This window comes from Carettochelys insculpta, chromosome 13, assembly GCF_033958435.1.
Source record: "Carettochelys insculpta isolate YL-2023 chromosome 13, ASM3395843v1, whole genome shotgun sequence".
In the NCBI taxonomy this organism is placed as follows: Eukaryota; Metazoa; Chordata; order Testudines; family Carettochelyidae; genus Carettochelys; species Carettochelys insculpta.
The window spans coordinates 7036432-7062787 of NC_134149.1; the positions used below are offsets into that span (position 1 = coordinate 7036432).

Genomic DNA, 26356 nt, shown 5'->3' on the forward strand with positions numbered 1-26356 from the left:
AAGCAAGCTCCGGGCTGCATGGGGGAGGAGCTGCAGGACTGAGCTTCCACCTCACATGCCTGTGAAAATTGGCTCACTTGCCAGCGATTGCTGATCCCTGCCCTAGGTATGTATATTTCACCAGCTAGTGCCCCCCACCGTAGTAGCTACATGTCTAGTGTTGGCATGCTAGGTGAATCAGAGCTGCCACAAATATGACTCCTCGAGTGGGAAACTTCACTTCCACCTCCAAGGTAAACATATCTAGGAGCTAACGCTAGAAGCACCATGAAATAATAGGGCCCTTAAATAGTAACATCAGTCATTACAACGTGGCCTGAGATGGTCCCAGAAATGTTAACAGGTGTGGTATTATGAATGTGTCTGCAAGAGACACAACATAGCTACTAATGGAAGTAAAGAGCCAGTCTTTGAATCTCTGTCCTTTATCAATTTGCATTTAAAACTTAGAGCAGTTTATAAGCAATAATAATTTCTGCATCATCTCTCTTTAAAAGTGCCCTTACCTGCACAAGGAAAATGATAAGGAAATAAAAGTTGGCAATTCTTCGGAACTGTTCAAAAAGATTCTTCGGAAGAAAATTCCAGACTGTGTACTGTGGAGTGAAAGAACAGGAAGATAAGCTGCACAAATAATACGAGCACGCAGATCTGCAGACTGTCAATAGAACCAAAGATCAAGAACCATCATGAAGTTGTAGGATTAAAAGTTAAAGAAAGGGAATATATGCAGGTACTCCTACGCTCACCGGGGTTCAATTTAGCATGCCTATTGGGCCCACACTAGTGGAATGATCAGGGCTCCACCACTGACCCTGGCACTGAGGCGTAAGGGGTCAACGGGAGAGTTTCTCCTGTTGACCTCCTGCTATGGGGACAGAGGGGGGTTGGGTCGGTGAGCGGACAAAACCCTATTTAGGCTACATCAACTCTGATTAGGCAATTCACATGGCTGGAGCTGTACATCTTATACCCATTGTTCCCTGCACTGCAGTCCTGTCCCAAGAAACAAGATTTCTTTTTTTTTTTTGGGGGGGGGTGGGGGGGTGAAGGGTGAGACATCTAGTACTTATATTGGACAGATGCATCCCAGGTATAATTTCACTCATGTTACACTCACAGTGTTAGTTCTCTTATTACTGAGCCACCTTCAGAAACGCACAGCAATTCTAATGGCATACGAACCATGCATTTCAATAGGTTATCTTCAGAGTAGCTAGACTCATTAGCAACAAACACAGAGATCGAAGGGGTGCTCAGAGTAGCTGCTACATGAAGGCACAAGGTGGGATAGCCCAGGAAAGTCTCTGTTGTTTTGCTCACAAAGAGACCAGACATAACAGAGGCCAGATGCTCTGTGACAACAGGGAGGTAGGATCAATAAACCTTCACCAGCCCTTGTACAAACGCACAAAAAGGTCTGGCAGTGCAGCAGAAAAGTGCCCTGGAGCCAGCCAAGGGAGAAATCCCCTGGGCAAAACCCCTCTAAATTTTTGTGTCCATCCGTGGATTGACTTTTGTTATGCACTCCAATATGGAAGTGATGTGTGGCACACCATCCCCATACTGATGCACATAACAAAATTCATTCCACACCTGGACACTCTTGGTGGCGGTGAGGCAGGGTCTGGGAGAGAGTTAGGGACTCAGGGTTGGAGCGGGGTGGGGTGCAGGGTGCTCACCTGGGGCAGCTCCCATTCGGGAGTGGGGCCAGGCAACAGGTGGCACTGCATGGCCTGAGCTCACCTGCAGGCACCCCACCCCTTCCACAGCTCCCATTGGCTGCTATTACCAGCCAATAGGAGCTGCGGATGCAGTGCCTCCAAGCAAAGGCAGCATGAGGACAGAGCTTCCGGATGATGCAACTCCAGCCGGGGGCAAGAGGGGAGAAATGGCACTGCTCTGAACCACCTCCCACTAGGAAGGGCTGGCCCACAACATTTGGGGCTTTAAGGGCTGCAGCCACTGGGCTGATGCACATGGGGGCTGCTTTCACCAGGCCAAAGCAGCCCTGGCACCCGCTGCACTGCACCTCCCTAGCTGCCCCAAACCCCCACCTGTGTTTCATCAGTAAGACCAAGTGTTTAACTGGTTAACTAATTAACCAGGATTTAACATCCCTAATAAACAGAGGCTGCAGCGGAGGAGGAGGAGGAGGATTCTTACTCTAGGTGTGGAGCAGGAGGGACCTGGATGCCAGGGAAGCTACAGGGGCTTCCTAACACAGAGCACAGCTGGGAGAGAGGCTCTGGCCAGGCTAGCTCCCAGGCTGCAGGCCTTGAGGCAAGGCCTGAGGGTACTAGGCCTGCAGGGAATCAGCCAGGAGAGAAGGCAGAAGGTCTCCAACCCCTTGCTAATAAGGAGTGGCCATTTCAGATGACAGTTTGCCTCTGAATGAAGGGACTAGATGCTGATTGGCAATAGGGTCACAGAGGCAAGACAGCTATTGGGGAGGTGACTCCCTGAGGGGAGACCCCTAGTTCTGGGGGGCAGGGAGGAAGAGACACTGCTGCAGGGCAGTACCAGGAGGAGAGAGCTCCATGGTCTGGGAGGGACCTGTGCCATGACTCAAGGTGGTGAACAAACAAGCAGGTAAACAGCAGGTGAGACACCATCCAGAAGAGGGCATGCTGGAGGCTGGAAGAGTTAATTCCTGAGGGACCAGCAGGAGGCTCCATTGTCCTTACTCATAAGGGATAACTACAGACATGGATGTAAGAACTGCAAATTGTAGAATATAAAAAAGTGTCATTTTGACTCCTTGGCTCCTCTGGCAGACTACAGTGGAGATGTATCCCTTGGGAGTTTGCTGAAGGTATGCAATAGTATTGGATCATGAGGTCTTCCCAAATGGGAATGGACCTATTAAAAGAAAAATGGCTGTTTGATAAAATTCATAGGACAAATATATTCAGGGTTCTTACTGCCATTGCTAACTGTGTGCAGAGCAATAAATGGTTCCAATTCTACGGTATAATTGCCCTTTAGCTAAAAGTTCCCTGGCTAAAGCCTAGCTCCATACATCATAGCCACTAAACGGGCTCCTCCCTACGTATCTTTAAGTCCTCTGTGTGCGGCTGACTTAGCAAGCTTGCAGATGTGGTCCGCTGGAGTTCTGAACTTCAGTAAATTGTATGCCAATGTACAATATCACTCCATAGTCCTTCTTCTAACTGCCCAAACTAAATTCCGGCCTTAGTGACGTATAAACTGGAGTATTATCTTGAATTAAAAAAATACTCCCAAATTGAGTGGAAAAAACCCAAACAGATGGAGAATTTTAGGAGAAAGTATACAAAAAATGAAAGGGATTCACACCTGTAAAATAGGGTGACTATATTTGAACTTTCAAAAAAGAGAACACCCCGCTGAGGGCACAGCTTTGGGTGCTGCTTTTTAAATAGCTAAAGGAAACACCCTAATTATTATTTTTCCTTGGTACTGTTGAAGATAACACCTTAAAAATCTTGAATCTGCTTACTCTTGCTTTTTCCACCCTCCTTCAGGAGCTGCATACATGTGTGTTATTAGAACGCTGCCTTGTTGCTTTGCTTGTAATTTGGTTTCTTTTTTTTTCCCCCCTCCTGAAAAAAGGAGAAGATCACTAGATCATTTGGGGCAGAAAAAAAAATAAGTTACATGAACTTTAAAAGCAGTTTAAGAAACAAAATGGGTCAAATGCATGATCTGTGTCCTTTGAAATAAGTCCCTTTCCCCAGAGTTGTACTGACATCATTAATGATGCTTGGGCACAGATGATAAAACAGACAATAAACGACCCACATCCATATCAGCTTTACTGTAAAGCATAAATGGGCAGGAGGGAAAGAAGGGAAGTGGGGTGGGGTATATTTACCACATATAACTAGGACAAAAAAAAAAAAAAAAAGAAATTTTATACAAGATTAGTATTTTTAAAAATAATGCCATTATTCACTAAAGAAAGAAACAGAAAAAGTCAAATGGGCAGCCCCCAATGGTGCAGTCTTGCAAACCTAATGTAAAAGTTAACTGGAGTTTTACCTCAGCTACAGAAACTCGTTCCTAGCACCATGTCAGCTCGGGTTTTAATGCAGACAGCAAAAGGACATAAGAAGGCACTTCAACTGTTTGGAGCAGAACAAAAAAAAAAAAAAAATCCAACTGTAACCTTTAAAAAATAGTTACAGTGTGACTTAAATATGTGACTTGGTGCTGGGCAACTCCAAAACCACCTTAGTAACAAGTTAAATGTACATTCGCTCAACTAGCTTAACAATAGTTGATGTCAGTGGTCTGCCAGGTATTACAATTTTTCAGAGTCTTTTGAAATGGTGTGATAGATGTCAAGTAAAATAAGACCAATCAGAAGGAATATGGGTGTCATCACATCGTGTTCAGAATAAACTAGTGTTATATTACTAGAGTACTGCATATTTCCCTCTTTATCCAAGGGAAAGGCCAACAGTTCAAGTACACACTGTACTGAGGGATCTCCTCCCCCACCCTGCCCTTTTTCAAGTAGGACAAAAGTAAGGTATCTACCCATTTTCAAAATAACCAAACAGCTCACAGAACAAAAAAACCTTGTGACTGATGGCTCACAACAAATACTATCTTGCATTTATATTTTTACTCTTCAAAACAATGGGGTCCACAAAACATTGACGCAAGTATTATTCTACGTGTCTGATGGGAACTTTCTAAGTAACTGTAGGGGCTTGTCTGCATACTTGGCTCAATCTAATTCTTGACCTCACCCCCGACCCCTCCACTCTCTGATTTGCTCATCTTGCTTATCTTTTTCTGATTTGTCCTCCTTGCTTACTGTTTTTGGTTCTCTGTGCCTTAAACATTGAGTCTGTTCTGGTCTGGCTATGGTCTGAAGAAGTGGGTCTGTCCCACGAAAGCTCACCTACTAAACCATTTTGCTAGTCTTTAAAGTGCTACTTGACTGCTTTTTGTTTTGATAGTGTATAGACTAGCATGGCTTCCTCTTTGTTACTATTCAGCAGAGAGAGGGAAGTCATGGGTCCACTCTCTTGGTGGCTGTTAGTAAATATATATACACAAGCCAGTGGTTTGGTACAAAATGAGCTTGCAAGCTGCATTCAGATCGCAGCAGGCAGATCATAAATTAGACTCAGAACAGTATAATATGCTCATGTGTTATTTACAAATGCTGCTTTTGCACCATATTTGATTCAACAACATTTGCACATCTCTCCCGAACCCCATAGAGGCATTTTGTGCAAAGTTCTAGAATAGACCGAAATGCAACATTTCATCCTCAACCTCTCAATAAAGGGATTTGAGAAGAGCCGCTCTAATACAAGGTACATGATTTTAGCCTACAGGTTGAACCTCTCTCATTTGGCACCCTCGGAACCTGACTGGTGCCAAATCAGAATTTGCCAGACCACAGGTGGTCAATATTATTTAGCACATTACCAACACTTATACTGCTGGTAGGACCCTTAGAAGACATTTAGGGGTAAAATTACTAAACAACAGGACAGAACACAGAGAGCCAGGACTGGTGGCTATAAGCAAACTTTATGGGACCTCAGGAAACTTGGTCACACCCATGATAAGTGGCCGTCTGGCTAACTAAAATCATGCCGATTACAGATATTGCCGGACAATGGCGTGCTGAATGAGAGAGGTTCGACCTGTATAACCCCAAAATCCTATTAGCTTAACAACCTTGGTTATTAAAGCTCCCACCACACAGCAATGGCAGAGGTGAACACTACAGCAGCTTCTTCTTTCAAAGCGGATTTTAACTACTCAAATACAGATTTCAGAGGTTTTTAATTTCAGGAAGCTGTCAGTCATGATGAAATACGGTAACACTGAGGAACATGAACAGAAGAAATGTGCTGCCTTTCCAGTTGATTCAAAATAATCAGAGCTCATGGATTAAGAAAACCATCTTACCTTGGATGAGACAATTCTATTATCACAGAATTTCTGCTCAATGTAAGCATCTGTTTCGGAAACAGGGCGGTGGCCGACAAACACGGTGCGGGTACCCACTCGTTTCTCTTCCCCAGCACACTGCCAGAGACAATAAAGAAATTAAGTCCCTGGCTTGCCAGTTTACCTATTTCCATGCACATGTCCAGATAAAGAGTTCCCTGAGCTTCTCACTGGGATGGGTCTCTCAAAGATTTTCTAAGCTTCCATCCCCCTGGGCTCTACTGTGGCAGCGTTCAAAGGAAGGAATGCAGTGAAGAAGTGGTTCTATTCAGGGCCTTACTACCCTCACACAAGGGATAATTAGCAGCTTTTGCCAAAGACACTAAGACCACCTTCGCACCTTTATCAGTCTTTCCACTGTGACTGCCTAAAAGACAAAGAGGATGAGGTAATCGGCTTTCATAAGATCAACTTCTGATAGCGAAAGAAACAAGCTTTTGAAATTACACAGGGCTCTTTCACCAACAGAAGCTGGTCCAGTACCTTGTCTTTCTATTCTGGAACCAACATGGCTACAACAGTACTGCAAAAATGTATGTCAGAACGCCAAGTTTTCCTTTTCACTCAGACACTTCTCTTACCGGCTGGCATTTCTCAAGTGTCAGAGAGGTAGCCGTGTTAGTCTGTAGCTTTGAGAACAACAAGAAGTTCTGCGGCAGTTAGCCTATAAGGTGCCACAGGACTTCATAGCAATGAAGGGTCCTGTGGCACCTTACAGACTAACAGAAAAGTTTTGAGCATGAGCTTTTGTGAGCACAGACTCAGTTCATCAGATGCTGGTCATACCAGCATCTGATGAACTGAGTCTGTGCTCACGAAAGCTCATGCTCAAAACTTTTCTGTTAGTCTGTAAGGTGCCACAGGACCCTTTGTTGCTGTTACAGATCCAGACTAACATGGCTACCCCTCCGATACAGGACTTCTTGTATTTCTCAGGTGGTAATATCTCAATCTGCTTGAGCTGCTTTAAACTGCTGCTAAGAAGAAACCTTTTTATTTTCTGCCTCATGAGGGGGGAAAATTTGTTGCTCTTTGAGGGCTTTGTCCGTCATTGCCCAGGGCTCCCTAACATGTGGTATTCTGAGATTTTGAACTCTGAACGCGGTTACACCAGCCTCGAAATCTCCAGGGATCTCTGGCCGAGTCATTTCTAAGCACTCATTTTGATTTTTTTTTTTTATTTCCTTTGTAGTCTTCATATATTCTGCAAAAAATATCTGTGTGTGAATATTTAAAAAAAAAAAAAAATGTTCTCAGAGCTTGTCTATAGAAACACTTAGTTTCTGGCAAGACTGTATATAAAAGTCTACTCTGCACACTAAGTACCTGTGTGGACTCCACAGACAGGCACCAAAAGTCCCCCAATGCACTTTCATCTGCCCAGGGTAGACGCATCTGCAGTGTGGCAAAAAAGCACATAGTAGCTGTGTTATTACAGTGTCTGGAAAAACAGTTATTCTTCTCCTCATTTAAGCATGGTGCCCAAGAACATTCCTGTGGTGCAATAAGCACGGGGAAATGCTCATAAAGAGACCACCACCCTTACCAAAGGGAAGGTTTCATTATGGAGACTTTTACAAAGCAAGGCTAAATCTGTAAGTCTCAACAAAGAAAAAAGGATGGTTTCCAGTCCTTGGAAATCGAACCCGTTTTGGTAAGCAAGGTGAAGGACTGCATCACAATTCCAGCAGCTCCATCTCTGGGCCAGGACAATCAGACCCACTTCTATCAGCTGGGATATCAGGAGACTGGAGGGGCAATCCGTATGGCAATAACCCTCCCACTAGCTGTTGTCATTTTAATCACTGGCTTCAGCATATTAAAGATCTCTCAAAGTCACAGCTCCTGGTGGTGTGTGATTAAAAGAAGTAAGCGTTCACCCTTCCAAAGGTACACTTGAACCCATGGAACCCGAGCGGTTCAAAACCCAGAAGTAAGTTTTCAAAGTCCATTTTTTAAAAGCCTGACAAGTGCTATTTAAACGTCTGGCACTTTCCTCACTTCCCTTCTTGGGGGTCTCAGTTCCAGCTTTCCTCACTTCATGTTTCCCCTCTAGCTGAGCTTGTCTCTCTCCCTGTGCAGTTCTGACTGAGGTATGCTGTTCTTTACTGCTCATTGCGTTTCTGCGCTAGTCTCCTCTTTAAACACAGCTTTTCCCACACACAAACCTGCCTCAACACGGAAGGCCCATTCTGCTCCCAGGAAATTGCTACTGTATAGAAGCCTAGGCTCAGGTAGTCATCTGGAAATATTCCCAAATTATCCCAGTTTAATGCAGACAGTTGCAATCCCATAGGGGCATTTTAGAGCTGTGTGACAATACGGTCCAAACACTTGGCTCAAATATGGTGTTTTTTAAAAACCTAAGTGAGATGCTCCAAATGAATAACCACCCCAGGAAACAGAACAACAGGAAGGAGGGTATTTATAAACATAGCAGCGATCCAGGTCAAACACGGAAAGAACTTCTGTCCTGATTTAAACAGACTGGCTGCATGCACTCCTTCCCCCAGTCATTCTCCGATCAAAAGCAAAGAAAATTGCGGTGCAAAATATTTTAACCTGGAAACACAGATTAACTGACACCCCCCCCACACAAAAAATAAAATAAAATAAAAATACCCAACATTTCTGGCAGGCTAACCCAGCCTTTGCAGAAGGTTTAGGTTTCAGGTGGCTCAAAACATACAGGAAAGCCGTCAAATAGCACTTTAAAGACTAACAAAATCATACAGTGTCACTGCACTGAGCAGTAACAGATCTGATGGGTGGAGGATGCTCTTTGTTCCTTTCTTATGGTTTATTTAGATCTGAAAACTCTTGATCTAGAATAAGGCTGTAATTGCTTAAGGTGTATATGGTTGGGACTCTTAAAATCTATATAGTTAGGCACCTCAGCACAAGTGCCTTCAGTGTCGGAAGTGCTAAGCACCACAAATTCCAATGAAGTCTAATTATTACTCATTATTACACTTCAGTGCAGTGGCTAGCCAAGTCCCCAGTCAGCACTGGGGTCCCATTGGGGTAAGTACTATACAAACCCATAGGGAGGCACAAGCTTTGCTCTCAAGATCCTACGTTCTCCTCTGCAGACTTCTAATGTGCCCTATTTGCCCATTGGTGAGAAGGAAAGAAGAGGCAGTCAAATCCCAGTTCGTATTCTGAAATATCTGTGCATAAAATTGATCTTTCTACCGAAACCCTTTCAGATTCCTAGTGACTTACATCTGCCGCCAGGAGGAAAAGTTACCCTTAACTCAGTGATCATGTTCTCAGGGCTCAGACAAATGTGAACGTTGATTCAGAATAAACAAGGATGTGAATTTAAACAGCTCCCCGGCTCTTATTCCAGACTAGTTTAGCCGAATCCACTGTGAAAGCGGATTAAGCTACCCCAGAGAACAGCACTCCTGTTTCAAAATGGGAGTATACACAGAGACCTATTCTTGAACAACTATTGCAAAACAGCTATTGTGGCCAATTTCCCGGTTTAGAGACAAGTCTTGCTTGCATCATCTTTCACTTACTAACTGATTTATGTTCCTGAGGGAATATGCAACTACATGAAAATCTTCTTAATGCAAAAAAGAATGTGTTAAATGATAGCGTATACAATAGGCAAAGAACCTGAAAGTTTGTTTTAGTCAGAATACATTACCTGGAATAGTTTACATGTTAAATTCCAGCCAGTCGTAAATTACCTGGCATCTATTAAATAGCAAGTAAAGTGGCTTTGCAATTTTGCTATTAATATTTGACAGCTAGATCGTTACATTGCCACCAGTACAAGATACATGCTCCATCTTAGCTTCTGAGGTGAAAGAAAGGAGTAACAATGGGTAGCCCTCTGAAATTCCTGATCTGAATGGGAAAAGCACCGGCTGTGCCGTATACTGCTGGGCTGACAGATCTACACCATCTTCTAATGCTGACTGACAGACAGCCCCATACAAGCTTCCTGGCAGATTAAAAGTGACCATTTTAAAACAAACCACAGCAATTTCTAAATTCCATCTTGCACATAAGTTTTTCATTCGCCACTCTGAGCAACTCACAACAGAATGACTTTGAAACTTCTGTTCCCAGAAATACTAAAGGAGAGCTTGCAGCTTATCTCCTGGAGTTTCAAAGTGTCTCTTTCTTGATACTTAATGCTATGTATTAAGACATTATAAAAGATGTGGAAAAATGCTTGCTTTCTGGAACAAAGCAACAACATTTTCTTTAAAGACGCTTTTCTAAAATAATCTAAGAGAAAGCAGGAAGTAGCAGCAAGCTGTAAGCCAGGCCAGTTCTAACACAGAGACAGGAAGCCTGACTCCCTACAGTCTGACAGACTGAAATTAAGTACAAAGTTAAAACTCTCTAGTCCAGCACTCTTGGGACTAGAGAATTTGCCAGACCATGGGAGGTTGATATTGTCTAGCGGCATTACTAACACTTCCACTGCTTATTGGGCTCTTAGAAAACATTCAGGGGTAAATTACAGCTAAATAACAGCACAGAGCACTGAGAGCCAGGACTGGTGGATGGAAACAAATGTTATGGGACCACGGGAAACTTAGCCACACTCATGGTAAGCGGACATCCAGCTAACTAATATCTTGCCAGATTACGGCTGCTGCCAAACAATAGAGTGCTGACTAGAGGGGTTCAACCTGTAGTATAGTTGCCCAGAGACTGTAACAGTAGGAATTTCCCCAACGCTACTGAATGCTTTTGTGACCCTGACACATTTTCAGGTTGACTGGCCTTGTATTCCCCCCAGCTCCATGATCTCTCAAGCGCACTCACCTAAGCTTTGGGGCTCCGAGTCACCATCTTTCTTGGATGGGGATCAGCATTTCTCTCCCTTCAGCATGGGATTTTAAAGCCACAGAGCTCACTGCAATACCTACAGCAAGGCAGTCTGCCTGAAGGCCAGCACCTGCATATCGCTGATGGGTATGAGTACAGTACTAGCAGTCACTACAAGTTATCCCACAGCTACTTCTAAGCAAGTATCTTTATCCTTAAGGTAAAAGTATTATGGAAAAAATATACTAAACCTGATGCTGAAAGCTAACCAGATGCTAACCCCCATCAAACTTATTGGGCGTTGGGGGGGGGGGCCAAAGTCTTTCCAACCCTTCCCTGAGTGAGTTTAAACCCTGTTCTTCTACATGGAAGGTCTTTTCTTTGCCTGGTAGTTTCTGGGCGTGGGGTGTGGAGGGAACACCAGTTTGAATAAGCCTATGCAAGTTACCCCAGAGGGCTGTCTTCTTCTGGAGGGATAAGTCACTAGTTCTCAGCTAGCAATACTGAATACCCTGGGTATGCAGCGGTCTTCCAAAGCACACATTAATTCATCCACATATGCCTTGTTTTACAGATTTCCAGCAGATGATTTTTTATACTGCTCTACATACTATACACAGACATGTAAGTACAATATTTATGTTCCAACTGATTTATTTTAGAATCGTGTTTAAAAATGAGAACATAAGCAATTTTTCAGTAATACAGGAAACTTTTCCATATCTGGCAGCCCCGGGACCAGGAGGTTGCCAGCTACTCAAATATTCTGGATAACAGAAAGGTATATCTAGCAATGCAGAACACTAAAGGAAAACAAGGTTAGATATTGAAAAACAAACAAAACTGTACACAGAGTACTTCATTTACCAACAACAGTAGTATTGTATATTACTTATTGTAAATTGTATTATATTGTCTAGTATTGTATTTGCTGTATTTATTTGTATTTACTTGTACTATACTGTGCTTATGGAAGATGTAACTAAAATTCATGTATGGTTAAAATGCTGGCTATTTGAGAGTTCCAGATATGAAAGAGTTTACTGTAGCATGTGCTGTGATATTTTTATGTCTGATTTTGTAAGCAAGTCATTTTTAAGGGAGGTGAAAGTTGGGAGTATGCAAGACCAGGCTGACTTCTATGAGGGGAACAGTAGCCTGAAGAGGTTGAGAAGCACTGACTGAAGTGATTAACCTTAATCGTCTCACACTATTTTGTATATTGGAGGAGCTGGGATAAAAATCACTCTACCTCTACGGAGTAGGCCACATTGTAAATAAAACCCCTGCCTCCCCATGATTGATAAACAGCACAGTATGTTCCCTTAAAGATACCGCATTTGGCTGCGATATCTGTTGCAGGTCTAGATCACTTTTCATAGAAAATTAAGGACATCCACGTGTGTTGATTTTACACAAAGGCTATGTCTGAGCCAGAGAGTTTTGTCAAAACTCGCAGAGCATCTACATTCCCAAGGCATTCTGTCGTCAGTAAGTCAACAGAACGCAGATGATTTTTCAACAATATTTTTGCCGCTCCCCTTGAGGCAAAATGCCACTGTCAACAGAAAGCCAGTCTGGACGTTCCAGGGGCTGTCTGTTGACGGACAGGGCTTCCACAGCACTGGGAGGCCCTGTCTGTTGTGCTTCCAGTCGGCCATTTTGTTGAGAAAGCAGTTGGCCATTCCAGCCACAATCTGTCGACAGAGTGAATCGCTCTTTTGATTATCTTGGCAGTCCGGCTGCAATCTGTAGACAGAAGTTATGTCAGAAGATCTCATCCGACAGAAACTTCTGTTGAAAGATTGCTCTAGTGTAGACATAGCCAAAGCATCTCCTTAGATTTTGCTGACTCAAGGCTTGGATTTCAAAATCAACAGAGAAACATTTTCAACTTTTTTCTTGAAGAAATTAAACAGCCAGACAGACTAACATAGCTTTAAGAGACACCATACAACCCTATTTGCTCCGATCCGTCAGACAGAGAAACTACAAGATCTTTACCAAGCTTTCCTCAAACTACAATACCCACCTAAGGAAGTGAAGAAATGGATTGATAGAGCCAGATGGGTACCCAGAAGCCACCTGCTACAAGACAGGCCTTGTAAGGAAAACAAGAGAACACCACTGGCCATCACATACCGCTCCCAGCTAAAGCCTCTCCAATGCATTATCAGTGATCTGCAACCCATCCTGGACAATGATCCTTCACTCTCAGACCTTGGGAGGCAGGCCTGTCCTCACCTATACACAGGCTGCTAACCTTAAACAAATTCTCACCAGCAACTATAGACCACAACACAGTAACTCTAAACCTGGAACCAATCCCTGCAACAAACCTCGCTGCCAACTCTGTTCACCTATCTACACCAGCAATATCATCACAGGACCTAACATCAGCCACACCATTGGGGCTCCTTTACCTGCACATCTACCAATATAATATATGGCATCATGCGCCAGCAATGCCCCACTGCAGTTTACATTGGCCAAACTGGACAGTCTCTACATAAAAGAATAAATGGACATAAATCAGACATCAGGAATGGTAACATACATAAACCTGTAGGAGAACACATCAATCTCCCTGGACACTCAGCTACAGATTTGAAGCAGTCCCACAACAAAAAAATGTCAAAAATAAAATGGAGTGAGAAATCTCTGAGCTGCTATTCATTTGCATATTTGACTCCAGAAACCAAAGACTAAACAGAGATTGGGAGTCACTGGCTCCTTACAAAAGCAGTTTCTCTGCTCCGTAAGTTCACACCTCCACATTAGAATCTGACAAGGGGCCACATCCCCGCAACTGATCTGACTTGTTTCTTCTCCTCTTGATGTATACTACTGATAACAGGCCATTTCCACCCTGACTGAATAGACCTCGACAGCTCTGGCCCGCCCTTTTACTGGGACCCTGCTCTTTAAATACCCCTCTGAATGCCCCCCACACATGTATCTGACGAAATGGGTCTTTGCCCACAAGAGCTTATGCTCCAAAATATCTGTTAGTCTATAAGATGCCACAGGACTTCTTGTTGTTCTCATACAAAGAGCTCTAATTCTTTTTAAGCCTGACCTTACATTGCTTTGAAACCTCAACCCAACGATGAAATATGTTGAGACGTGTCAGAGACCCAGAAAACATGCTCTAGGCTGACAGGCCTAGGCTGTGAAGCCAGAGTGCGTTAATGCTCTGTTAAGCTCAAAAGCCTCTGCTTCCTGCATCTGTTCTCAAACCATACACCAATTCTGGAGTGTCACTTAGGAAACTCCTGTTAGATTGGTGGCATCCAGCATTCGCTATGCACCAGGAAAGCTTGTGGAATCAACGGCTGTTAGCCAAGATGGGTAAGGGACACACCCCCATGCTCTAGGGTTACTTCAACCTCCATGCCATGCAGTCAAGATGCAGAGACTGGATGACATGTGAGAATGAATCACCTGACGGACTGCCCTGTTCTGTTCATTCCCTTGGAAGCATCTGGTACTGCCCACTGTCAGAAGAGAGGACACTGGGCTAGATGGACTGTTGGTCTGTCCCTGAACTTACCTAACATAAAAGCCAACCCCATGCACACTGTACATTACAGATGAACCATGCTTCAGAGCAGCAATCCATGTCTCTCTCCCCCACTTACTCCCTAATGACTCCCCATCACTTAAAGGTCACAGAGCGTGAGGGAAAGGCCAGGGCGTCAGAGATCCACTCTGTGAGTCTCTTGCTCAGCTCCTCAAATTTGCCCCACCCCTTATTAACAGATGGGGACATTTCACCCCCTACATTATACCTTACTTGTTCCTGGATCTACAGCAGCATTCCCTGTAAGCTGCGCGTTTGTGTGGCCACTCAGGAGAGATTCCACTGTTGCCCCGTTGATGAGCAGAACACCCACAATTTATTCTGCAGAGGGATGGGGAAAATCTGCACAGGGATGGAGACGATTAGAGGGAACTTTGCTCCGTGTGAGTTCGGAAAGGTGATCAAGAGGAACTAAAAATGTAGGCTCCTGCTTTGTGAACTAAAAAGCTGTGCAAAAGGTGTTCCAAAATACCCTGGACAACACACAAGCCCGGATTCAGAGCCCTGAAAGCGTTTACAGGCTGATCGATATCAAACCTTTAGATCTGCAACAGCAAATGACTGCAGTCAGACCACAGTTCATTCTAAAGCACATCCCCAAAAGATCTGCTGTGAGTTTCACATGCAATACAGCTCAGTCACCTCTCGGGTGAGCTGTGGCTGGCAGAGCTCTCCACTGCACAGCAGGAACAAGACTGTTACACCAGGAAGTACACAATATTGGATTGAAAGATGAGAAAAGGAGAGCACAGACAAGTCTGTTACACTGATGTTGCAACAGCAAGCACCACAAACCTGAGACCCGGGAGCAAGAGGGAGAGCCATTCACAGGGCTGCTAAATCTGAAGAATGCCGGAGATCAGGAAGCAAGTACCTAGTCCTACACTCCCTATAAAAGGCTGCGAGAGGCAGGAATTGGAGCCAAATCTGGTTTGCTAGCACCTCTCAAGCTCAAGAGAAGAGCTGTAAGCTTCCTCTCTTCTCATGCACTATCTAAAAGGAACTCAGGAACTCTAACCAGGAGGATGCAAATTTCCCCATTCAGAGAAGCACACACAGACGGTTGGGGGAATCCTACTAAAACTTATGAAACAGACAACATTCCTTTCAAAACAAGGGCTAGGGTACATAGCACACAATTTTATAGATAACAAAGACCAGGGGCTACTTCAGAGTTCTGCAACTTTTCAAGGCAGAGTGCCGAAATTTGACCTTTTGATCTCTATGGACGGGCCGCGTGCTGGTGACACTTTTTCAAGTCACTAATAGTCCTACTTATAACCCCTCCATTCATAAGTAAAGAGGCAGAGCTTTACCATCTACCTGATGGTTGGTAACATTAACTGGTCTTTTGTTAATCCACAGGCAGCATGACTGAGCAAGGTCCTGGCTTTATGGGGCAGGCTGAGCTCCCGCTTCACGTGCTGATGAAAATCGGCTTGTGAGCCACTCTTGGCACCCATGCCAGGGGATCCTGACCCCGGTCTACTTGCTAGACAGGCATGCCTATTTGGATTGGTTCTTCCATCGGCCAATACAGCTAACAAGGAGTCCTGTGGCACCTTAGAGGCTAATAAATATACTAGGTCATGAGACTTCATCTGAGGAAGTGGGTTTTACCCACAAAAATTCTTAACCTAACAAATTTGTTAGTCTCAGAGGTGCCTTGACACTGCTTGTTGTTTGTGAAGCTACAGACCAACACAGCTACCCCTCCGAGCCAGTACTGAGTCCTTCAATTCCCCTTTTACTTTTTCTCCTCATTTTTTTCTAAACCGCAACAGCCAATACAAGCATAATGGCCCCTGAATAATTTGCCATACTGCAGAGAACTGGACAAAGAATACCCTGAGGAGGAGCAGCTCTCCTAGTATACAGCTCAACCAGCCTTCTATTCCCCGTCTGCCTTGTCCTGCTTCCTCCACTTTCTGGTGATCTTCTGCACTGGAGACTCACTATGTATTGCAGGAAATTCCAATGCACTTGCCCACCCTAAAATACATCAACACCAACTAAGACACACGAACAGATAGATGGGCTATCTCCTCCAAATTATTCCAGTTTTCCAGCTAACAAATAAGCCAACATACGAAATCTCCTACATAACAAAGGTTATTTGTTCACTGTGCTGTGTAACTGAATGCTATTAGTATCAGAGGGGTAGCCATGTTAGCCTGTATCTGCCAAAACAATGAGAAGTCCTGTGACACCTAATAGACTAACAGATTTATTGAAGCATAAACTTTCGTGGGCAACGACCTACTTCGCCAGATGCATGCATGCCAGGAGCATCTGACCAAGGGGTCTTTGCCCATGAAACCTTATGCTCCAATAAATCTGTTAGTCTATTAGGTGCCACAGGACTTCTCCTTGTGGAAGCTATTATTCTGACAACAGCCCTAAATAAGTCATCATTTCACAAACCATATTAACAGGTTAGTAATATGTTGTGAAGACTTAAGGAGACCTGAACTACATTGTTCTCAGTGATTTAAAAGCAGAGGCTGCTGTTTCTATGGCACAGTGATGAAGTGTATGTATCTGCAGAAAAAGAGGATTTAGAGATTTTTCTACTGTATATAAACCAAGATTTAGATTTTACTACAAAAACTAGGGAAAGAAACAAAAAGCAGTCAAGTAGCACTTTAAAGACTAGCAAAATGGTTTATTAGGTGAGCTTTCGTGGGACAGACCCACTTCTTCAGACCATAGCCATACCAGAACAGACTCAATATTTAAGGCACAGAGAACCAAAAACAGTAAGCAAGGAGGACAAATCAGAAAAAGATTTAACTCCCTTAGACAAAGGGTCAATGGGCACAAAACAGACATCAAAACACTCCAGATCCACAAACCAGTTAGTCAACATTTTAATGGAATGGGGCATTCTGTCAATGACCTAAAGGTATGTGTGTTACTGAAAAGGAATTATCGCACCATTTTGGAAAGAGAAACAGCGGAGCTGGCTTTTATATTCAAATTCGGCACATGAACACATGGTTTAAATCGTGATGGGAACTTTCTGAGTCACTATAGGGGCTTATCTGCATACTTGGCTCAATCTAATTCTTGACCTTCCCCCCCACCCCTCCACTCTCTGATTTGCTCACCTTGATTATCTTTTTCTGATTTGTCCTCCTTGCTTACTGTTTTTGGTTCTCTGTGCCTTAAATATTGAGTCTGTTCTGGTCTGGCTATGGTCCGAAGAAGTGGGTCTGTCCCACGAAAGCTCACCTAATAAACCATTTTGCTAGTCTTTAAAGTGCTACTTGACTGCTTTTTGTTTTGATAGTGTATAGACTAGTACGGCTTCCTCTTTGTTACTATTCAACAGGGAAAGAAAATATTGTTTAGCTCTGAGTCAAGCACGAGTCTCACTGTCTGATGGATCTGGCTGCTCTTTCCGTTGGCAAAAGGCTTGTGTTCAACATGGGAGTTACTTAAAAAAAAAAAAATGCCATAGCTTCCCTAGGCACAAGTCTCCTCCACAAAGGAAATGAATCACACAAATAAGGCTTTTCTCTACAAGCTGCATAAGAACATAAGAACATAAGAATGGCCATACTGGGTCAGACCAAAGGTCCATCAAGCCCAGCATCCCATCTGCCGACGGTGGCCAATGCCAGGTGCCCCAGAGAAGGAGAACAGAAGACAAGTGATTTATCTCCTGCCATCCATCTCCTGCCCTTGTTATGAAGGCTAGGGCACCATACTTTATCCCTGGCTAATAGCCATTCATGGACCTGACCTGCAAAAATTTATCAAGCTCTTTTTTAAACCCTAATAGATCGCTCTCCTCTGTAAGCAGCCGGGTGTGTTTGCAGGAGAGGTCAGGGAACAAGACTTCTGAAATATTTCTCAGATTTAGCTTTCACAGGTGAACACTGGCAGATCAAATGTATTTTGATCTACACAACCTGGGAAGCCCTGCTCAGGCAGCATTGAGGGTGCGGGGTAAGAGAGGTGTGGTGTTGTGGCGACCACTCCACCATCCTCTCTTATAAAGTCTGGGGACGATTATGCTGCTACCCGTTGACATGTGCATTCCGTCCCTGCCTGCTGGAGACACGTACCCAGCAGGGAGCACATGCAGGGGTAGTGTTGTGCATGGATGGCAGGACGATCGGAAGACAGTGACTGCGTGGAGATACTGGGCCTTCACATAGGTTCCGGAAATTTGTGGATGCCCCGAGATCCAGGTACTCTCACCACTGACCAAGGGGAAAAGGTGATTTGGCAAGAGAGGAAGACCGAGCACTCAAACAGCTTCACTTGACTATGATCTCCCACTCCAATGGTCCCTGGAGATGTTTCAGGGTCACCACCTGCATTCACTCCACATTCAGTTAGTCTCTATTGGGAGTTGTTCTGCTACCTGGAGACCTTCCAATGCAGCTGCACTAACATCTGCGCTATTGGGGATCTGAACCACCCCAAACACACACTGCAGAGCTCTGCACAAACCCAATGGTCAGTGTTTTTGAGGGTATTAGAGGTTTTTATCTAGAATCCGATATAGCAAAAGCTCTTTCCCAAATGTCTTGCAAGTGAGGCTGGGGGATTAGGAGTAATTATACCAATGTACATGTGCAACATGGTAGGTCTCAAATTACCTGTCTCCTCCTTCAGCTATTACAATCACTTTTGGATAGTTCTTGCCTCTCCACCAGAGGTTGGAAATCTGCCCCATAGATCCCACGTTATAATAAATATATTGATTTTCAGTATATGATCTAGCCACTAGAGGTTGCCACCTGCTGTAGAGCAGTGTTTCTTAAACTTTTTGAGACCAGAGAACATCAAACAATCATTTTTTCCCAACTATGAAAATTTAAAAAAAAAAAAGCCAGCACCCAAACAGTGACATATATAGCAAAAGCTAAATGAAGTAATTTAATCAGGTATGGATGCAGCAGGTCACCAATGAGGAATTATACAAGAAGATGCAGCCAAAAGAGAACCTATTGCAGAAGGTTATACAATGGAAGTTACAGCTATTCGGGCATATTTACAGAATGAATGACAAATGGAAAGTCAAGACCCTGCTATTTGGCATAATGGACAGTTTGAATAGGAGAGACAGACCCCACACAGAGAACAGGTAGATGATACAGCAAATTGGTGTTGAGCTAGTCTACAGAAACTAAGCCACTCCACACTGGACAGGGAAAGATGGAAGGAAATAGTGAGGGAGGCGTCGGACCTCAACGGGTGCTGAGCCGCATGGTTGTTGGTGATGATGATGATGATCATAGCAATAAAGAAGAAACCTTGTATCTGGTTTTAGTAATAGAAAATAGACTCCATCAGTATATTTTTCCAAATGCTAGCAGCATGGCTGGGAGTTGCTCGCAGAACACCAGTGTTCTGCGAAACACAGTTCAATAAACACCACTATAGAGCACGCGCTAGAGAGGGCATTGTTCCTGGTAAACAAGACAGACAGAAGCATAACTCAAGTGATGTAAAAATTTAAACAATTTTAAGTATTGCTGTAGCCATTTTCTACAAACTCCTCCAGAGTGGCTTTGTGAAGTCTTGATGTCTGCAAATCTACCTCCCCCGAGGAGAAAACTTGCAGGTAATGGAGCTCAAGCCTACGGAGTTTCACTCACAAGGTTTCCTCCAGAAAGGGGAAATGTGATCCTATAATAGTGAGATAACAGAAGGACCAGAAACGTGTGAGGCAGGGGTGATGATCCAAAAAAGGAAGGAAAACAGGAAAGAAATGCAGTCACTTAAGCATCAGAGGGGTAGCTAAGTTAGTCTGTATGTTCAAAAACAAGTCCTGCAGCACCTTATACACTAACAGGTATTTCCTTTCCACTGCCTTATCTTTTTAGGCCTCTCTGCCCTAAATAGCATGTAAAGGGCCTAGCATGCTGTCTCAAAAAAAAAAAAAAAAAAAAAAAAGGCTCCTTGGTCTTAATGAAAGAGGAACAACAAGTGACTAGCCTGAGGCTCCAAGCAACAGAAATCACCACACAGAGAATATACTTGAAACAACCAAACTTATCAAAACAGTTTCTTTTCAGTTCACTCCAGCCCTCATTTCCCTCCACAAGGTAATCACAAACAGCTGTCCTGGAAAAGAATTTACAGGGCCAGGAGCAGGGGGGAGGAGGGAAAACAAGAAAAACCAGACATTTTATAGAAGTGAAATCTGCTAGAAGCCTGGAGACATTTATGTAGCACACAAAAATACAAGGTTTTTTCCCCCAGTTGAAGGGAACCACAATCTACCCTAAATATACCCAAAAAGCATAGGAAATATTAATTCAGTCTAGATTTGTTACTTCAGAAAACTCTAATCATCCCTGTTCTCGTTTCACCTACCAAACTGATGTAGGAGGGGAAAATTATAAAATTAAACACACACCTTTAACAATTTTCAAAAGTCAGCTCATCTACAGCAAACTGGGCTCCCAGTCTAGACCCGTTTTACCACCATATCAATGCAGTTCTCATTATGCATATGCTTTTCCAACAACTGTTTGCTGTTAAGTTACTTTTCACAGAAGTGCATTTTAATTAACACCTGCAACACTTCCACAAAACCTTTACTAATTAAATCACTGAACAGTCTAGGCTTACCCACATAGCTCTTAAACCAGTCTAGCTGCTACGTCAAAATGATAAAATATGAAAATCCAAGAAAGCAAAGTTATTGGTTTTAAAAAAAAAAAAAAAAAAAAAAAAATCAAAAGGAAAACAACGTTGACAAAAAAGCTGATCAAAGAGCAGTGTGATCTAAATCAGAGTGCATTCAACTAAAACAAATGTTTCCTTTGGAGGAGGGGTTACTTACCTAGGAAAGTAGGGACACATTGGGACATTGTTCACTTTCATTGGATGTGTTTTGATGGCAGATTCCAAATGGAAGGCTAAAGTCCAATGCCGTTGGAATGCCAAACTAGAGCCTTAAGCAAATCTCCTTTTGCCTACATTGAGGCTTCTGCTCATCCCATAAGTTCAGCCAGGAAAATAGAGACAAGGTTGCAACAAACTAAGACCAAATGCAGACAGCACTATATTGCACCAATGTCTTTTAACACGGGTGTGTGCACGTGGGGGAGTGAAAATAAAATCAGAACTAGCCATGCAGTTATCAAACCACCATTATAAACAGATCAGTAAAATATAGCAGGGGAATATATATTTTTCTACCCAACGTGAGAGTAATGAGGACTTTTTCACATGACCTTTATAGTGAAAGGTCTCTCAATGTTGTACTACTAACATCTGTAAGCCTGCCTTCAAACAAATTCAAAAGGATGTCACTCTATAGACTTGGAGAGTCAACGTCTTTCTTGATTCCAGAAGACGTGTTCACCCTCCGTGTATACAAACCTCCCAGTCTGGCGTTCCAGTTTATTGGGAAGAGACTTCCATTTCTGCTAGTGCAGGAAGCTTACTCCAGCTGAACTGCAAACAGCCATTTATAGGGCACTCAGGCAGATGCAACAGGGCAGGCAGAAGGCACTGCTCTGGTTCAAACGTCCACCAAGCAAGTTTCTTGCTAGCACCTTCTCCATCCACTGTCCAACACGGGCAAACCTACCTCTGGGCTGTGCTTCTCGTGCAACCCTCCTTCCTTGCTCTGTATTCTTGATCCAAACTCTGGGAGCAGCCAACAGACCCATTAGCCATAACAGGTGGGTGCCAGTGGGTTCTGCCAGGCTATCAAGGACAGCACTAGTGAGGGAAACCATGCAGGCTGCAGCCAGTGTGCCAGGACATCAGGCAGGGAAATTGGCCCCAAGATCCAGGAGCGGGGTGGGGCTTTGGTCTTTCTGCGGGAGGCTCAAGAAGAAGGCTGCTCTAGTGGCGGTAGGTAGGAAAGGCTCAGAGCTGGGGGAAGAGACTAGAAAGAAAACAAACCAAAAAAGCTGCAGTTTTTGCCAACAGGTCTTGGGTGCCGTTCACAAACCGCTCCTCAGAGCTTTGAGGGTGGCATGTTTAGTGCCACCTCCCCGTGATAGAGCAATCAAAGGGTTTCAGACCCTTGACCAACTCCATTCCTGGTCAACAAGAAGTCTTGTGGCACCTTATAGACTAAAGAAAGGTTACTCACCGTAGTAACGGTGGTTCTTCGAGATGTGTCCCCGTGGGTGCTCCACATTAGATGTCGGGCTCGCCCGGCGCCGCAGATCGGATCTTCCAAGCAGTTTCTGCCGGACCGCGCATGCGCCGGTGCGCGCCGCTCCCCCGCGCGCTCCCGGCCATGTGCGCGATCCGGTCCCCGCCAGTTCCTTGACCAACCGCCTCGGATGCTCCTGCAAAACACTAAACAGAGATCCGGAGCGGGGAGGATGGGCGGGTAGTGGAGCACCCACGGGGACACATCTCGAAGAACCACCGTTACTACGGTGAGTAACCTTTCTTTCTTCTTCGAGTGTCCCCGTGGGTGCTCCACATTAGGTGACTACCCAGCAGTAACCCAAGATAGGAGGTGGGTAATCGGATTATGTGCAGCTTGTCCCCGAGAGGACCGCTGCCAAGAGACGGGTATCCTCTTGGAATACCCTGTGAAGGGCGTAATGTTTGGCGAAGGTGTCACAGGATGACCAGGTCGCCACTCTGCAAATGTCTTTTAGCGCAACGCCCTTGAAAAAAGGCTGTTGATGCTGCCACCGCCCTAGTGGAATGAGCCCTGGGCGTGGCCAGTAAAGGAGTCTTTTTGAGTTTGTAGCACATTTTTATGCAAGATACGATGTGCTTAGAGATTCTCTGCGAAGAGAGACATTCTCCTTTTGATTTGGGAGCGATAGAGACTAGGAGCCTATCCGTTCTCCGGAAGGACTTGGTCCTGTCCATATAGAAAGCTAGCGCCTGCTCACGTCCAGGAGGTGTAGGCGCACCTCTTTGTTAGAGTTATGAGGCTTTGGATAAACAAGGGTAAACAATAGGTTCGTTAGTATGAAACTCAGAAAGAAACTTTAGGAACAAAGGCTGGATGCAGCCGTATGGTTACCGCCTCCTTGGAAAAACAGCGCAGGGCGGCGTTGCCATAACTGCCTCAAGCTCGCTCACCCTGCGAGCCGACGTGATTGCGAGAAGAAAGGTCGTCTTCATCATAAGGAGGCGGAGGGAAACCGTGGCCAAAGGCTCAAACGGTGGTCCCCTTTTCGCATTAAGCACCAGGTCCGAGTTCCACAGAGGTGGAAGCGGTTTCTGAGGGGGGTATAGGCTTACCAGCCCTTTGAAGAACCTGGTAACCATGGGATGGGCGAACACCGTGTGCCCTTCCTCTTCGTGTCTGAACACCAAAATGGCGGCCAGGTGGACCTGAAACGAGGATAGCGAGAGTCCTCCTCTCTTGAGGTCCAGTAAATACTCTAATATCACAGCCATAGGCACCGAAAGGGGGCTAGCTGTTTGGTAGAACACCATGCCGTAAAGCGAGTCCATTTCTGCTTGAAGGTCTTCCTGGTGGAAGTCCTCCTGCTACTTTCTAGGACTTGCTGCACTTCCTCCGTACATGTGCTCTCTAGGGAGCTGAGCCATGGATTAACCACGTTTGTAGTCGCAGGCTTTGGGGGTGCGGATGCACTATGGACCCCTGGGCTTGCGTGAGCAGATCCCGCGCCACCGGAGGGGACATCGGTGGCCGGTCCGACATGCGCAGGAATAGGGGGAACCATTGCTGTCGATCCCACGTTGGGACTATCGGGATCATTCAGGTTCCTTCCCTCCTGGCTTTCTGCAACACTTTGTGGATGAGCACTGTGGGAGGGAAAGCGTAAAGCAGGGGGCCCCTCCATGAGATCGCGAAGGCATCCCTCAGGGACCCCCGTCCCAGTCCTGCCCTGGAGCAGAATCGTGGGCACTTCTTGTTGTGCTGAGTAGCAAACAGGGTCTATCTGGGGAAAAACCCCATGCGTGGAAAAATCGGTTGCAGCAGATCGGGACGGATCTGCCACTCGTGCGTGAGTGCGAAACGCCTGCTCAGCTGGTCTGCCTTCACATTGCGAGCGCCTGGTAAGTACGAGGCTTTCAAGGTTACATTGTTGGCGATGCAGCAGTTCCACAACCGGACTGCTTCTACACATAAGGCACGGGACCGAGCTCCTCCTTGCCGATTTATATAAAACATGGTGGAGGTATCGTCTGTACTGATCCCGACTACCTTGCCTTTCAGTTGGTCTCGAAAGTGTCTGCAGGCGTTGAACACTGCTTTGAGCTCCAGTATATTTGTGTGCAGTGACTGCTCCATAGAGGACCACAGCCCTTGCGTCACCTCTTCGCCCATGTGTGCTCCCCACCCTATGAGGGGGGCATCTGTAGTAAGAAAAACCAATACGTGTGGTTGGTGGAAGGGTACCCTTGTAAGCAGGTTCTCGGGGTTTACCCACCATTGCAGGGATTTGCGCACCTCCGTTGTGGGCGACGCCATCCTGTGAACAGTGTGTGCTGCCGGTTTGTATACGCTCGCCAGCCAATGCTGCATGCTGCGCATGTGTAACCTGGCGTTCTGTTCTACGAAACGTTGCTGCTGCCATGTGGCCCAGCGGCTGTAAGCACGTCAGAACCGGCACCATAGGGCTGAAGGTGAAGCCTTGCGCGAGGGAGCCGATGGCCCGAAAGCGAGTCTCTGGTAGATACGCCCTCGCTGTAATAGAATTTATGCGTGCCCCTACGAACTCTATGTCCTGTGCGGGGTCTGTCTTTGATTTTGTCAGATTGATAAGCAGGCCGGGCGAAGAGAACGTGCCTGCTGTGACACATATTATGCGTAGTACCTCCTCCTTTGAGGCCCCTTTGAGTAGGCAGTCATTCAGATACTGGAATATAAATACCCCCTGTCTGTGCAGGTAGGCTGACACCACTGCCAAGGTCTTGGTGAAGACTCTGGGGGCTGAGGAGAGCCCAAACGGTAGGACCTTGTAAGTCAAGGGCTGCGAACCAATCTCCATCGTCTAGTGCCGTAAGGATGGAGGCGTTTGTGATCATCCGAAAACGTTGCTTGCGCAGGTACCGGTGAGGCCTCGAAAATCTAAGATGGACCTCCCCGTGAGGAAGTACCTCGAGTAGAACCCTCTCCCTTGCAGTTGCTCCGGCACTCTTTCCACTGCCCCTACGAGCATGAGATGGTCTACCTCCTGCTTGAGCCTCGCTACATGGGAGGTCTCCTGGAGGTGGGGCCCCGGGTGGAGGTCATGGCGGTGGGAGCAACTGGGAGGGGATGGCGTACCCCGTGGCTATGATCTCCAGCACCCATGTGTCTGTGGTGATCCTTTGCCACTGGTTATAAAATGGTCGGATGATGGCCTTGAGCACTGGTTTCGTGCCCTCTGGAAGCGAGTCCATGAGGGAGGTCAACCTAATGTGGTTGTTGAAATTATGGTTCGCTAGATGCGCTGCGTAATTTGCCATTGGCAACAGTAGCGTGGAGGAGGAGTAGACCTTTCTGCCCAACAGCTCTAGCTTTTTGGCATGTTTGTTTATTCCCCCACGTTGCGACGACTCCACCACCAAAGAATTTGGTTGTGGGTGGCTGAACAGGAACTCCATGCCCTTCGTGGGCACGAAGTATTTATTTATTTATTTATTTTCGCTCTTTTGTGGACAGGCGGAATAGTCGCAGGAGTCTGCCATATCATAGTGGCAGACTCCAAGATTGCGTCATCAGCGGTATTGCTATTTTGGAGGAGGCCGGAGGTCTCAGATTTTTGAGGAGCTTATGGTGTTGCTCTTGCACCTTTGCTGTCTGGAAGCCTTGCGTGAAGGCCACCCTCGTAAAACAGCTCTTGGAACTGTTTGAGATCGTCCGGAGGATGGACGCCCCCCGGGGCCGTAGCCTCATCCGGGGAGGAAAGCGAGGAACCGCTGGGGTACGTCTTTCTGGACCCTTCCGGTTCCTGCTGATGATGGTACACCCTCTCACTAGAGGTGTGCGAGGAAAAATCTCGGGGTTCCATAACCAGTCCCCCCTGAGATGCTTAAGTCTCTGTCCCCGGTCACAATTGCCCTCGGGGGTACGAGATCGTTCGTAGGGATCTTTCCCTAGTAGAT

General features: G+C 45.4%; 1 protein-coding gene across 5 annotated transcripts in view; it reads right to left on the bottom strand.

Annotated features, from left to right (window-relative positions):
* Positions 1-26356, bottom strand: part of ATP11C (ATPase phospholipid transporting 11C (ATP11C blood group)) — a 125002-nt gene that overhangs the window by 73738 nt on the left and 24908 nt on the right. For all 5 annotated transcript variants that reach the window (XR_012647384.1, XM_075008176.1, XM_075008173.1 and 2 more), the window contains exons 2-3: positions 5920-6039; positions 507-596 (exon numbers count right to left, since the gene is read on the bottom strand). Coding sequence is in view for 4 of the 5 variants with exons in the window: in XM_075008176.1 (XP_074864277.1) it covers positions 507-596; positions 5920-6039 (210 nt within the window). In the remaining variant the exon portion in view is untranslated. The remainder of the gene's footprint in view (positions 1-506; positions 597-5919; positions 6040-26356) is intronic.